The sequence below is a fragment of the Musa acuminata genome, chromosome BXJ3-11 (genome assembly GCF_036884655.1).
Source record: "Musa acuminata AAA Group cultivar baxijiao chromosome BXJ3-11, Cavendish_Baxijiao_AAA, whole genome shotgun sequence".
Taxonomy (NCBI): Eukaryota; Viridiplantae; Streptophyta; class Magnoliopsida; order Zingiberales; family Musaceae; genus Musa; species Musa acuminata.
In genome coordinates this window covers 2,380,741-2,393,099 of record NC_088359.1, presented here as the reverse complement: position 1 = coordinate 2,393,099, position 12,359 = coordinate 2,380,741, and the positions used below count along the sequence as shown (strand labels likewise).

Here is a 12,359-nt window from a genome sequence, read left to right as displayed (position 1 = left end):
TTTTTTATAGTATGATTACATTGACTGCTTACATATTTTTGTATCTAGCATCAACAATTTATAATGGTTGGACCTTAATGTCATCGTAAGATTAATCTTTGCAAATTAGTTACCAGGATTTGAGCAGCCAAAACAGCTTCTTTGTCTATAAGTGGAAGGCTGAGACCTGAGTATGCTGACCTTCCCTAGGTTCTGTATTGGCAGAAACCTCATGCACTAGGTAAGCCTTTTTATGAACATTTAATGAAATTAACAGAATAATACTAAGTTCATCATAAACTCTTGTTATTTTCTCAATGTCCTTAACATCTACGAAACAAAAAATAAGTAATTTCCATGAATATATTTGAGATGCTAGTTAATTACTAATAACTGATTGTGAATCATGATAATATAACTACATATTCTGAAACTATAATCAAAAGCCAAACTTCATTGAAATGAATAATTCATTAAAGTGTTCTCCTTTCATGAATGTTTTTAAGCTTGAAATGTATCATGCAGTATCAATGTCCCATATCTATACCTTCATAGATAGAACTATTGTGATGTCAAATGTCATAAGAATACAAGAATTCAATTTTTATATGATTCTATAATTTCTTATTTGTTTTAACTTTCAATGTTTTATATTCTCACAACACTACAATGTATTTATCATATATATTTTGAAACAACAGTAAGTTATCCCCACATCTATGTTTTTGTATTTTTTTGAGAATTGGACTCTTTGATATGAGTCCATATGAGGATCTCATGACTATGTCTATGTCTATGCAACACTCGTTACAATGGGTTAGTACAGCTCATTAATTCATATCTAAGCAACCAATGATCGGACAAATAGTAATGACTACTCAATTTCTCACATAGCATAAAAGAAGGAATAAGAACAATATAAATCATACCAATATGTGCAAGTACAAAAGCCAAAAAAGTAACTATGAAGTAAGTACGAAACAATTCTAGCAGAATATTAGTCACAAGATTATCACAAATCTCAAAATTAGTCATTCAATGGATCTTTAGCTGTCCAAATTAGAAAAAGAAATGACTGGTTTACAAAGGCCTGCATGAATAAACATAAACAAACAGTACGTACTGCCTGTATCATGCCATTGTAGGCGGTACAGCGAAAGTTGGTTTAATCAGATAACAATTTCAATCATCTTGACCAAGAATTAAAGTTTCAGGAGTACCAGGACAATAAAAGCCAAGTACCTAATCATATCAATCTACAAATATAAACCGCCAGACTAACCAAAACAACAGTGAGATGCTGTTTTTTATATTTACGAGTTAGGGTTAGATCTTGTTTCCCCTTACCCTGGACTCCACATTCTTCACACCCTCGACTTAGCTGCACACTAACCTACTATCAGTTCAATCCATTGATCGAGATACCAGCATTTTTCTTAAGATAAGTCAACCACTTTTCTAATTCTCTTTCTATTTCAATTTTCTCATTTCTTCTCATGACTACCTTTGAACGTCACCGAGTTAGGTTATTGGTTTTAATTATGATGATAAGTCCAACATAGAATGGTTGCAGAAATGTAAAGACAGGAAATATTGTGTAACAAACACCAGACCATAAACATAAAATAAAGGATAACAAACAAAAGAATAACATCAGTGAAAGTACTTGTAGAGTTTGGACTTGGCAGAACAAGTACAATGTGGCTATAACCAGTCATTCAAATTAATAATTCATGACTAGAATGTTGTTTTGACACAACGGGCAAGTGAGGAGTTGTTATGCTAGTAGCTGTTCTCTACAAAGTCAGATTTTCATTGTCAATAATGGGTTTCTATGAGTTCAATAAATAATTGTGATTAAACTCATTAAAGTTTTAGATCTTAGACAGTTTTCTAAAAAGATAGAATGGAAGTCAATGAAACACATATGCCATTTCCACATGTTGATTCAACAATATTTAAACACCCAATACGAAAAATATTGACATAAAAGAATAAATATGTCATCGTTACCATCATAAATATGTCTTTCACATCACCCAATTAGCTAATTCGAGAAACAGGTAGTTATAAGTCACAACAAATGATGGAAGTAATGGCATGAGCAACCAAATCCATTCATCAAGATGTTACTTTGCACTGTTGTGTGTCCAAACACGAAAATTTACTTAAAATGAAAAAAGTAGCATTCTCATGCAATTAATTTTGTTTAATCCACATCACAGAAAAATGATGTCAAATTGCAAATAAGATCAACCCACCACTCCCCTAGATGACAAGTCACAAGAGATACAAAAAATATATATAATAAATATGATCAAAGTATCCAAACAGCAGTTCCAATTATAACAAGTTTTTGGAGGAAAAAAAACGATACTCATACAACATATCCTAAATGTATCAAGAAGAATAATGATTAATGAGATATCAGGATTTGGTTAGAATTTCAACATCTACATGACTACATATTAGATTGCATCATATTCACTACTCAAAAGATGAACCAGCATGCATCAAAATGCATTAAATACAAGAATACAATCTGATAAGCAGATTCAAACCTCCTCAATTATTCGAAAAACTTCAATTATTGATGCAGCTTGTCTTTGTCGATTTGATAAAGGCTCCCAATCCTATATAAATCATATAATGTGCTTATTTAAACTGCATGAAGAAATAAATCACTAAGGAGAAGTAATCATGGTCGTACATAGCTCATTGTTTACCAAATCATCTATTACAAAACAATTGAAGAGTTAAGTAGCATTCCCATTTTAGATTGCTCCAGTAAACTATGAAAAAATGTTTTCCCAAACTTAGGAAAGACTACTTTGTGAAGGTTGTTGCCGGAACACAGATGCATGACATTTTCAATATGTCCCAGTACTAAACCAATCTTGAGCTCATTTGAAAGACAACTAGCAAATTCTAAAACAGTGTAAAATTCATAACACACATTATATTCTCTTGACAAACTTGCTGCTGATTATATATAAAAAATAAACAAAGACAGGAGGTGACAAATAAACTCAATGGGTGGGCCATACCCACCCAAAAGAAGAGAGAAGACAAAGAAGAAAACCAAAAATCATCATAAACTCAGTATACCTTATCAAGTGGAACTATTTAAGTTTTAAGAGTGTAAAAAATATATGATTTAAAATTCTTAAGCTTTTCAAACATCATAGATCATGTTTGCAGGAGCGAATCTTCCATTAGGATGTGATTCGATTATGGCCTGAACCCACCTGTAGGATACTAGCCCTATGTCAATGTATTTTCTTTATCTATATATGCATGATTCACCATATTGTTCCCCAGGTTCGTCTTTGATCAGATCACTTGATGCATGTCCTATCCATTATTGTCTTATAAAATCTATATGGTTTTGTCCAGTTCCCATACCAGAACATGTTGAGCTTATCTACATAGAATAGCACTTGAAAGCATGGTTTGCAGTACCGGTCCGTACCGCCCTGTCACGGACAAACTTCGAAACAAGGTGTTTGATGTAATGCTTATATATGTCCGTGTCTTTTGGCATGTTCATGCCTTGTACAGCATGTAGAGGGGCGGCCGAAGGCTTGATAGTCTCATTTTAGTTGGGTTGGTGGCCTCTTTAGACTTGTAAATAAAGGTTGTGTCATGTGGACACGCTCGAGAGCTTTTCGGTCTGTAATGGACCATTTTACCCTTTGTTGTGCCACTGTTCAGAGCTTGTAAAGTCTGTTTGTAATTTGCATTGTCTATTAAGTGTTTTTCGGAGATGTTTGCTTGTGGATCCCGTTTGAGACGTTTTCTCTAGCCCGTTCTCTCTTTTGTTGGTCCTAAGGGACGATGGGAGGCTTCGGTGAGGCTGACCTTTGCGGACGGACACACAAGGGTGCCGCACGCCTTAGGCAAAATCAGCTAAGTTCGTGACATTTGGTATCAGAGCGGGACAAGCACTCATAGAAACACTTAGCATGCAAACGTGGGGGACCTAACGGGGCTGCGTTGAGGGCAGTCAGCACACACACGCGCGACCGTTTGGGGGGAAAACGGGCATGGAGATGTAGGGAAAAGGAGTCGCTCGGAGGAGCGGGCATCTAACATTGGCATTCAGAGGAATGACCAACCCTTCGCGCAAGAGGCACCACGAGAATAGGCAAGCTTGGAAGAATTTGGAGCACACAAAGGTTGGGATGGCTGAGTTTGAGCTACGGCTCAACGTTGACAACTATACTTGATGGTGCTCTAGGCAAGCGAGGCGCTTGGCAAGAATGAGACCATGCAAGGTGGAATGAGTTGCTCAACGACCAAAAGAGTTATGCAAAGCTCACAGAGGTGAGGGGAATTGCTAACTCGAAGAATTTGGTACTCATGCATGGGCTTGTATGCGGACGATGGAATGTTCGTGGCCATCCCAAGGCGACCGAAATTCGGCGCCATGGAGCATTGAAACTTTCTCTTCGGCATGTGAAGGATACGTCCATAGGAGGCTGAAGTGTGCAATGAGTTCAGCATGTTGCTAGGCCTTGAGGGGCGCAGTGGGGGCTGTATTGACTGGGAGTTGCAATCTAGCAAGTGCGTTTGCAGGAGGCAGAACAATGCACAGTTTGTCCAGCAGATCGGAGTAGTCCAAGGGGATGGTGGTCTCCGAAACGAAGAGAGATGTTGCTCCAAAGGGGACAGTTATCCAGGAGGGATAAGTCCCGGCTCTCCAGAGGGAGAATCATGTGCGACGGACTGCACATGTTGAGGAGGAGTACCTCAACAAACAACAACTCCATGAAGCTCGATGGACTGAGCAAGCGGCGAGGAGTCATCGCATGATCTCGCTTGAGAGAATGCATTGGTGGATGCATTGCGAGATCAAGTGGGGGAGCAACCCAAAGCAACTCAAATGGAGACACACTTGGAGTCGATATGTTGATCGGACTCAAGGAAGGGCTGACCCGTGGAATGGTGGACGCAAGGGCCACCATCGACTCAATGCAAACACGAGGAGCGGAACAACTTGGGTGTAACTTGGCGAAGTACTCAAGCCGCTTGAAGGGAGCCAGCATAGAAGTTGGAACATGGAGCAGAGGCACAGTGCTTTCCCTAGACAGAGGTCAAGGACATGAACTCTTACAGAGGCAGGAGTATAATCATGTTGTTCCATGGGTCCTTCATTCTGACGGAGCGGACTCATCTTGCATGGTGCCAAAGACGAAGGGAGCTTCGGGGCACATGCACCTTATCTCGGAGGAGCATTTGATGGAGGAACTAAGGCGACTCAATTTGCGGAGGCGAAGTTGGGTTCAGAAGGCCTTAGCACGGGGCAAGAGGACGTGGAGGCGGGTACTCTTGAAGAATATGCCACAGTGTTGCCATTCAAGTTGCTATGAAGGAAGCAGTGCGCAGCGGAGATTGTGCTGGTAGGGGCAGAGGCCCAGGATCCAGACAATGGTGCACTAATTGCAGCGAAGTCAGGGGACTTCGGGAGCTACTAGGCGACGGACTGTCCTAGAGCGGTGCTTCATCTAGGTGTGACCCAGGAGTGGGTGGATGAAGGTCGATTGCCAAAGGAGCGAACAAAACCGAAGGTAGAAGAGATCCTGCGATGTATTGGCAGAGGCCACACATGGAGGGTTCACAATTCGAGTTTATTCCACAAGGATCAGAATGCAATGGAGATGTCACCAGGAGGCGACATGGTGCAGCGGATCGTGGTGGAACAGTTCGTGGCAATGCGATACACACGACAGTGTCCCGGGAGGGACTAGATCATATGGAGGTATGATCGGGAGCTACTGGAAGCTCCACTTCGGTGAACAATACGACGGCAAGAAGGGCTATGGATTCAAGGAGTGAAGGCCATGGTACCGCAGAGGCGGGTCTTCCGGGCGTGCATCGAATTTTGCATCGGATGAAAACCTTGGTCATCAGCATATGGGGGCTGTGTTCCACTAAGGGAAAAAGTTCGAATGCAAGTACCAGTGAGTTCCATGGGAGGGACTTGATCATGCAGAGGTATGATCGAAGCAGCTGGAGAGTTGGACTGCTCCAGAGCTCATATTCGCTTAAGGGAGCCCGACAAGTCAGAGGACAAGGTCGAGTAAGCGGACGTTGCTACCAAGGAAGCTAAGGAGAACAGAATCGGTGCAAACTCTACAACGTGATGGCAGAGGCCATGCATGGGAGTTGCAGTCTGTCTTTCCATCGACCAAACAGACTGCTTGGAGAACACAGAGGTGTTGAAGCAAGGGGTCGAAAGGGGCGAGGAAGCGACGACGAGTCCAGAGGGACTTAGCTACCCAAAATCAAGCAATCAGTTAGGATGGAGGTGGACTCGGAGGAGTGTCACGGAGGCATATCTACTGATTGTGAAGAAAAGGGATGGAGATGCGAGGCGACGGATAGTAGTGCCATGGGCATGGCAGCGCCATGGTACCACAGAGGCGGGACTTCCGTGAAGGTCATTGATCCCTTACTCTCATGGAGGGAGAGTATTTGGTCGTGAAAGGGGCCGAGGAGGTGGAGCATGTAGAGGCAATCTCCAAGTACCGAGACAAGGCTGAAGGGCAGAGGCCGAGGAACTTCGTAAGACCGATGTCAACAAGTTTCTCATAAAAACAGTCGTAAGTGAAGGACTTCGGGTCATGCAAGAGTGCACGACCAAGGAACGAAGCAAGCAGTACGTGGTGCTGTACCTTTGCTACTCAGTGGAGTAGGCGGCAGGGTTGATGGAGAAGACGGTACAATCCTAGAGGCGACCTCATCTATCAGAGAATTACTCCAAGTTGGGGTGAAAACTTCCTACATTCCAGAAGTTCAATGACATTGAGAAGGTGAATCACAGTAGCTAACTCAACGCAAGGAGTGCAAACACTTCATGTGCTTCAGAAGTGTGAGCAAAGAACAGGCGAAGGCCAGTAACCAGCTCGATGCATGAAGTACAACCTCGAGGAGGCGGGCGAAGTCAAGTAACCTTTGCCTTCTCAACTCTTAAGAGAATGGGCGAAACCGAGTACCCCAATTCTCTTATCTATCCAGCAGAGGAGCTCTGCACAAGTTCAAAGACCCTTCGAAGATAATGGAAGACAATAGTTGTCAAATCCTCACCAACGGTGATCAGTGCTTCTGAGAGTAGATTGTCCGCTTCATTTCCCAACGAAATGCCAATCGAAAGCGGAAGTGATGCGAACCTACTTGGATGTGACAACTAACTGAAAGAAGAGTCAATGAGCAGATGTTGTGGAGGAAGGACCCAAAACTTCAAAAGTTTACGAGGCGATGCTCGTTAAAGCTCCAACAAGCATCCACCCAGTTCAAGCAGCATGTGGAATTTTTGAGAGACTGGCACAGTAAGGATGGTCTTTTCCTTCATTTTGGTGGATCCGCAGGAATCAACGAGGAGCAACACAACTCAGCCAACCCCACACCAGAGTCAGAGTCATTGGCGAGTTGAAGCAGCATGGCGGATCAAAGGTTCGACTACTCAGAAACAGCAGCGGAGAGCGGCTGGGAGCCAGGAGGCGCATTGCAGCTGGAGCAGAAGATTGAAGACTCAGCAAAGGCGAAGAGTTGCAGTGTTCACAAAGGCTTCGACGAGGACGTCGAAGGGATAAGTGAGGGAGAATGTCACGGACAAACTTCGAAACAAGGTGTTTGATGTAATGCTTATATATGTCCGTGTCTTTTGGCATGTTCATGCCTTGTACAGCATGTAGAGGGGCGGCCGAAGGCTTGATAGTCCCATTTTAGTTGGGTTGGTGGCCTCTTTAGGCTTGTAAATAAAGGTTGTGTCATGTGGACACGCTCGAGAGCTTTTCGGTCTGTAATGGACCATTTTACCCTTTGTTGTGCCACTGTTCAGAGCTTGTAAAGTCTGTTTGTAATTTGCATTGTCTATTAAGTGTTTTTCGGAGATGTTTGCTTGTGGATCCCGTTTGAGGCGTTTTCTCTAGCCCGTTCTCTCTTTTGTTGGTCCTAAGGGACGATGGGAGGCTTCGGGGAGGCTGACCTTTGCGGACGGACACGCAAGGGTGCCGCACGCCTTAGGCAAAATCAGCTAAGGTCGTGACAGCCCGGTACGGGCGGTACGTACCAGTCCGATAGACTTTCGGTACGCGGACCATAGGTTACCGTTCCGACACTGCTACAGTGCTCGACACACCTGAATATACCGCTCGGTACACCTGGGTGTACCGAGCGGTATACCGTACCGTACCGGTACCGAGCCCAGGTCGAAACTCCGGTACGGTACGGTATTGCGAACCTTGCTTGAAAGCAACAAGTCATTGAAAGAACCCATGTGGTAATATCATGTTGGTATAACGCAACCAAAACTCACAAAATTATAAGAAGTTCAAAACAGTCATTACCTCATTCAAAGAAAAAATTGTAAGAAAGCTAGAAGATATGAAGCATGGTTTCTCAAACCAGATATAACAGTCAATACCTCTATGTTAATGGCACGTTGTGTCCATTCCAAGATGTTATTTTGTTGAGTTTGCACCCAGTGAACAATAAGTGGAGAACAGAAAGATCTAATCTGTAAAGACAAATAATAATTAGCTTCACATCAACTTTGTTGATTAGGAAAATTAATAATTAGCTTCACATCAACTTTGTCGATTAGGAAAAACATTAGTGTACACATGCATGTTTACAGATGTCTAAGTCCAAGGATAAGCATTATGGCACTAGGAAGCTACAGTACAGTACCATACTATTTCATCAGAAGACCAGTATGGTTTTGGTATGCAATATGGAAATCTTTGATCATACTTACAAAATCTTCAAAAGTAAATATAAAATTTTAAGCATTCTTCAAAATGTTTATGGGCAAATAGTGATCGAGGAAGAGTAACTTTTCTATCAAAATAGAACGATGTTGCAAGAAGATTTTGTTTTCTTTCCATAAGTAGCCCTAATAGTTTTAGTATTTAAGTGAATGCTTGCCAAAACAACACAAATAGTTTGTGAAAGAAAGAAACTAGTGTAAGTCCAAAACTTCTGTAATTGTTTTAGTGATAAATAATGAGAAAATCTAATGGGAAAATGTTAAAAAGTTTTTAACCAAATAATTTGACTAGCTGATGAAGTTTAACCTGGATATTTTTACCACTCAAGCTACCTAAAATCTGAGAAATTAATTTTAAACCTGATAAGGATGTATATAGTTGGCTGTTGAAGATCTCTTTTTTTCTCCATATGCAGAATGCAGTATATAAGTCAGATAAGACTCCAAACTATTTGATGCTGCAAGCACTTTGATGGTGCTTTCTGAAAGATGTGAGACCACTTCCAGGAATGGCTTCTAGACATGGCAAAAATAGGATTATTTAGACAATTAGTGTAAATACTAAATAATGTGGTTTATAAATGATGTAACATTCGAATAGTGAACCTCCATTCATATAACATACCAGGTGTTTCCCATATAACTGGTGCAGAAGAACAGCAGCAACTATCCCAGCTTCAGGATATTGCTGGCATAAAACAGGACTAAATAGAGTGTACTCTTTCTCAGCAACTGCCTTAAACTTGTTTGCTAGCATGACAAGAGAATGATCCTTTTCCAAATTTTCTGCATCCAAAAAGTTGAGGACCTAGACTTACAAAGAATACAAAGTTTGTATCTGAATCTTTGTTGGAAACATGATGGAAAACTTGAAATGACAGAAATTACCCGTCTATATGCAGCTCCAATTGACTTCTCAACAAACATATGGGCCAACTTTGATGCAGCAAGGTTTTCAGCCATAGGCCTGACGTGCTGTAATTGAACAAATACTGATGTAGTCAACTGACATGACAAGTTTTGAATTGAATGATTATTAACATGAGAAGTCTCAATATAGGCAAAATATTATACGAGGCAGAAAAAAAAATGTATTTATAAGCCATTGATTTATGGGACTTTTGACACACTTTGTGTCACTAAAAATACCAATTGTTTGACACTACTTGTAAGCATATCCACTTGCCAGAATCTGTTCATCACACTGTTCCCAATTGGTTCCCATTTGAATAGTCTGTTTGTAGAATTCCATTAGATTCTAAATAAAAAGCACGTTCAGTTTTCTTCCTGGTAAGGTTTATCATACCGTGACGTACCACTCGATACGGGCAGTACATATCGGTCTAATAGGGGACCGATACGGGTGGTACATCGGTACACACCCATATACCATGTGTCAGTATGCTCGGTACGACTCAGTATGTACCATACCAACAGCTGGTTGGTACATCAGTATGGACCAAAAGGTGAACCATGATTCTTGATGTAACAAAATGTTATTAGCTAATAAGGTCCTTCAAAAATGCTCCCTGTTGCAATGTCAAAGAGCTTTGTATGTTACAAGAGTGGTGATGGTACACATAGAGATCAATAATGATACCCATACAAATTCAGAAGAGGATACTATATTATAAGTTATCATTTACCTTCATATGTATAAGCATATGGGCTAACAAGGACTAGTCAATTTGGGTGGCTCCCACACGACGTGAATCCCGAAAGGCACCTCTAGTAGAGGAGTCACCTATGGCTCGTACGAGGCATTGATTCCCCTACTCCTCAACCAACGTGGAACTAAACATGCTTATCAGTGCCTGTATGAGAGTTGAGGCCTTTGGCCTCATGGTGGGCCTCATCTGATAAGTCATCATTTGTCTTTATTAGTGCGAGAATGTAGGTTCGCGACGAATTGTCAGCTCTGGGTGGGTCCTACATGTTTTTATCCTTTAGAAGTGGACATCGAAAGGCTCCTCTAAGGGAGGAGTCACCTTTGGCTCTTATAAGGCCTTAGTTCCTCTACTCGAGCGATATGGACTAAGCACGCTTATCACTATACAGCCTAGAGCACAAGGCTCCAGAGCAAATGTGGTTCTCTAACTAAATTATAAAGATATAAACAAGGTTTCCAGACCTATGCTAGCCCATGGCTGGTTCCATATGGATCTGGTCCGTTCCGACGTACATGTCGATATACAGGAACATATCACAGTACCAATTTGCTTGGGGCGAGAACAAAGAGGAAGGAGGAAGAGGAGGAAGAGGGTCGAGGGGATGGAAGAAGCAACAATGAAAGAAGAGGAGGAGATATATCATCGATGAAGCATGCAAGCAGCAGAGATAAAACACTCACAAGCCCTAGTGTATGAGGCAATGGGAAAAAAAATAAAAACATTAAATAACAAATCGAACCAGACCACTGGTTTTAAGCACTCTGCGTCCCATTGGTGGTCAGCAGACGTACGAGCAGTTTTTTCCTCTTCATCACAGTGTCGCTATTGTCTCCCAATCAGGATCCTCATTTCCTTCTCCTCTTCTTCCTCGTCAACTCTTCTCCTTATCCTCCTACTCCCATGCTTTCACCCTGTTTCCCTCTGGCCCAAGGGGTTACCATTCCATACTATGTGTTTTGTACGTTGATCCAGACCAGTCAGGTTGCCAATTGGTATTGGCACTGGACCAAGATTTGAATCTCTGACAAAGTTCTTATAATAGATTCTTGAAATAGACGCTAATGCAGGTTTGCTAAACTTGGTGAAAAGTTACTAAACACATTACAAAAGTATAGTACCAGAAAAGATCTTCTGGAACTGGAAGAAGTGTATTGATTACTGACCTTGATTTCTGCACATTCGTAAGGAAAACTTGATCCGGTAAGACATGCCAATACCAGCAAATCTTGAAAAGTAGAACAATTATCCTATTTAAAAAAGACAACAGCAAATTGGTAAATAAATCCTCCAATATTAGGTATCTTCCACAACTAAATACAGATCAGTTGATTGTACATTACTTATCTATATAATCGATTACACCACATAGTCAAGGAGGCAAATAGTAGCTCATTCTTCTTGTAAACATGAAAATTGAATTAAAAACTGCATTTAACCATGGTATGAAATTTCGAATGGTACCGCCCGGTATGACTGGTATGTACCGGTCCAACGGCATACCGGTACGCGGACCGCCCACTACCGGACGAACTGTGCTATATTGCTATAGTAATATACTGTAGCAGTACTACAATGCTGCAATAAGAGAAAATCGTTCGGTAAGTCCTGGTGTACCGCTCGGTATGCCGGTACCATACTGTACCGAGCCAATCTCGAAACACCGGTATGATACGGTATTGCATATCTTGCATTTAACAACTTATAATATTCAGGAAAATAACTTCTTTAAGGCTCAATTTGATGACAATATGCTGCACTTTAAAAGAAAGGGGAAAATCCAAAATAGCCTTCCTCTAACTTCTATCAGAGTGATTGGTTAAAAAAATAAATCTCAATAACTTCCAAGGCTTGGTATGCGAAGACCAAATAGCCATAACTCCCAAGGTGTTTCATTGATCCTAAACTACAACATGCACATCTTTGAAAACACTGTTATG

At 41.4% G+C, this 12,359-nt stretch overlaps 1 protein-coding gene across 4 annotated transcripts in view; it reads right to left on the bottom strand.

The window, feature by feature from the left end:
* The window catches only part of LOC103970302 (protein unc-13 homolog), a 30,551-nt gene that overhangs the window by 10,722 nt on the left and 7,470 nt on the right, over positions 1-12,359 (bottom strand). For all 4 annotated transcript variants that reach the window (XR_010502272.1, XM_065174361.1, XM_009384024.3 and 1 more), the window contains exons 11-16: positions 11,586-11,669; positions 9,641-9,727; positions 9,378-9,560; positions 9,113-9,268; positions 8,408-8,500; positions 2,541-2,612 (exon numbers count right to left, since the gene is read on the bottom strand). Coding sequence is in view for 3 of the 4 variants with exons in the window: in XM_065174361.1 (XP_065030433.1) it covers positions 2,541-2,612; positions 8,408-8,500; positions 9,113-9,268; positions 9,378-9,560; positions 9,641-9,727; positions 11,586-11,669 (675 nt within the window). In the remaining variant the exon portion in view is untranslated. The remainder of the gene's footprint in view (positions 1-2,540; positions 2,613-8,407; positions 8,501-9,112; positions 9,269-9,377; positions 9,561-9,640; positions 9,728-11,585; positions 11,670-12,359) is intronic.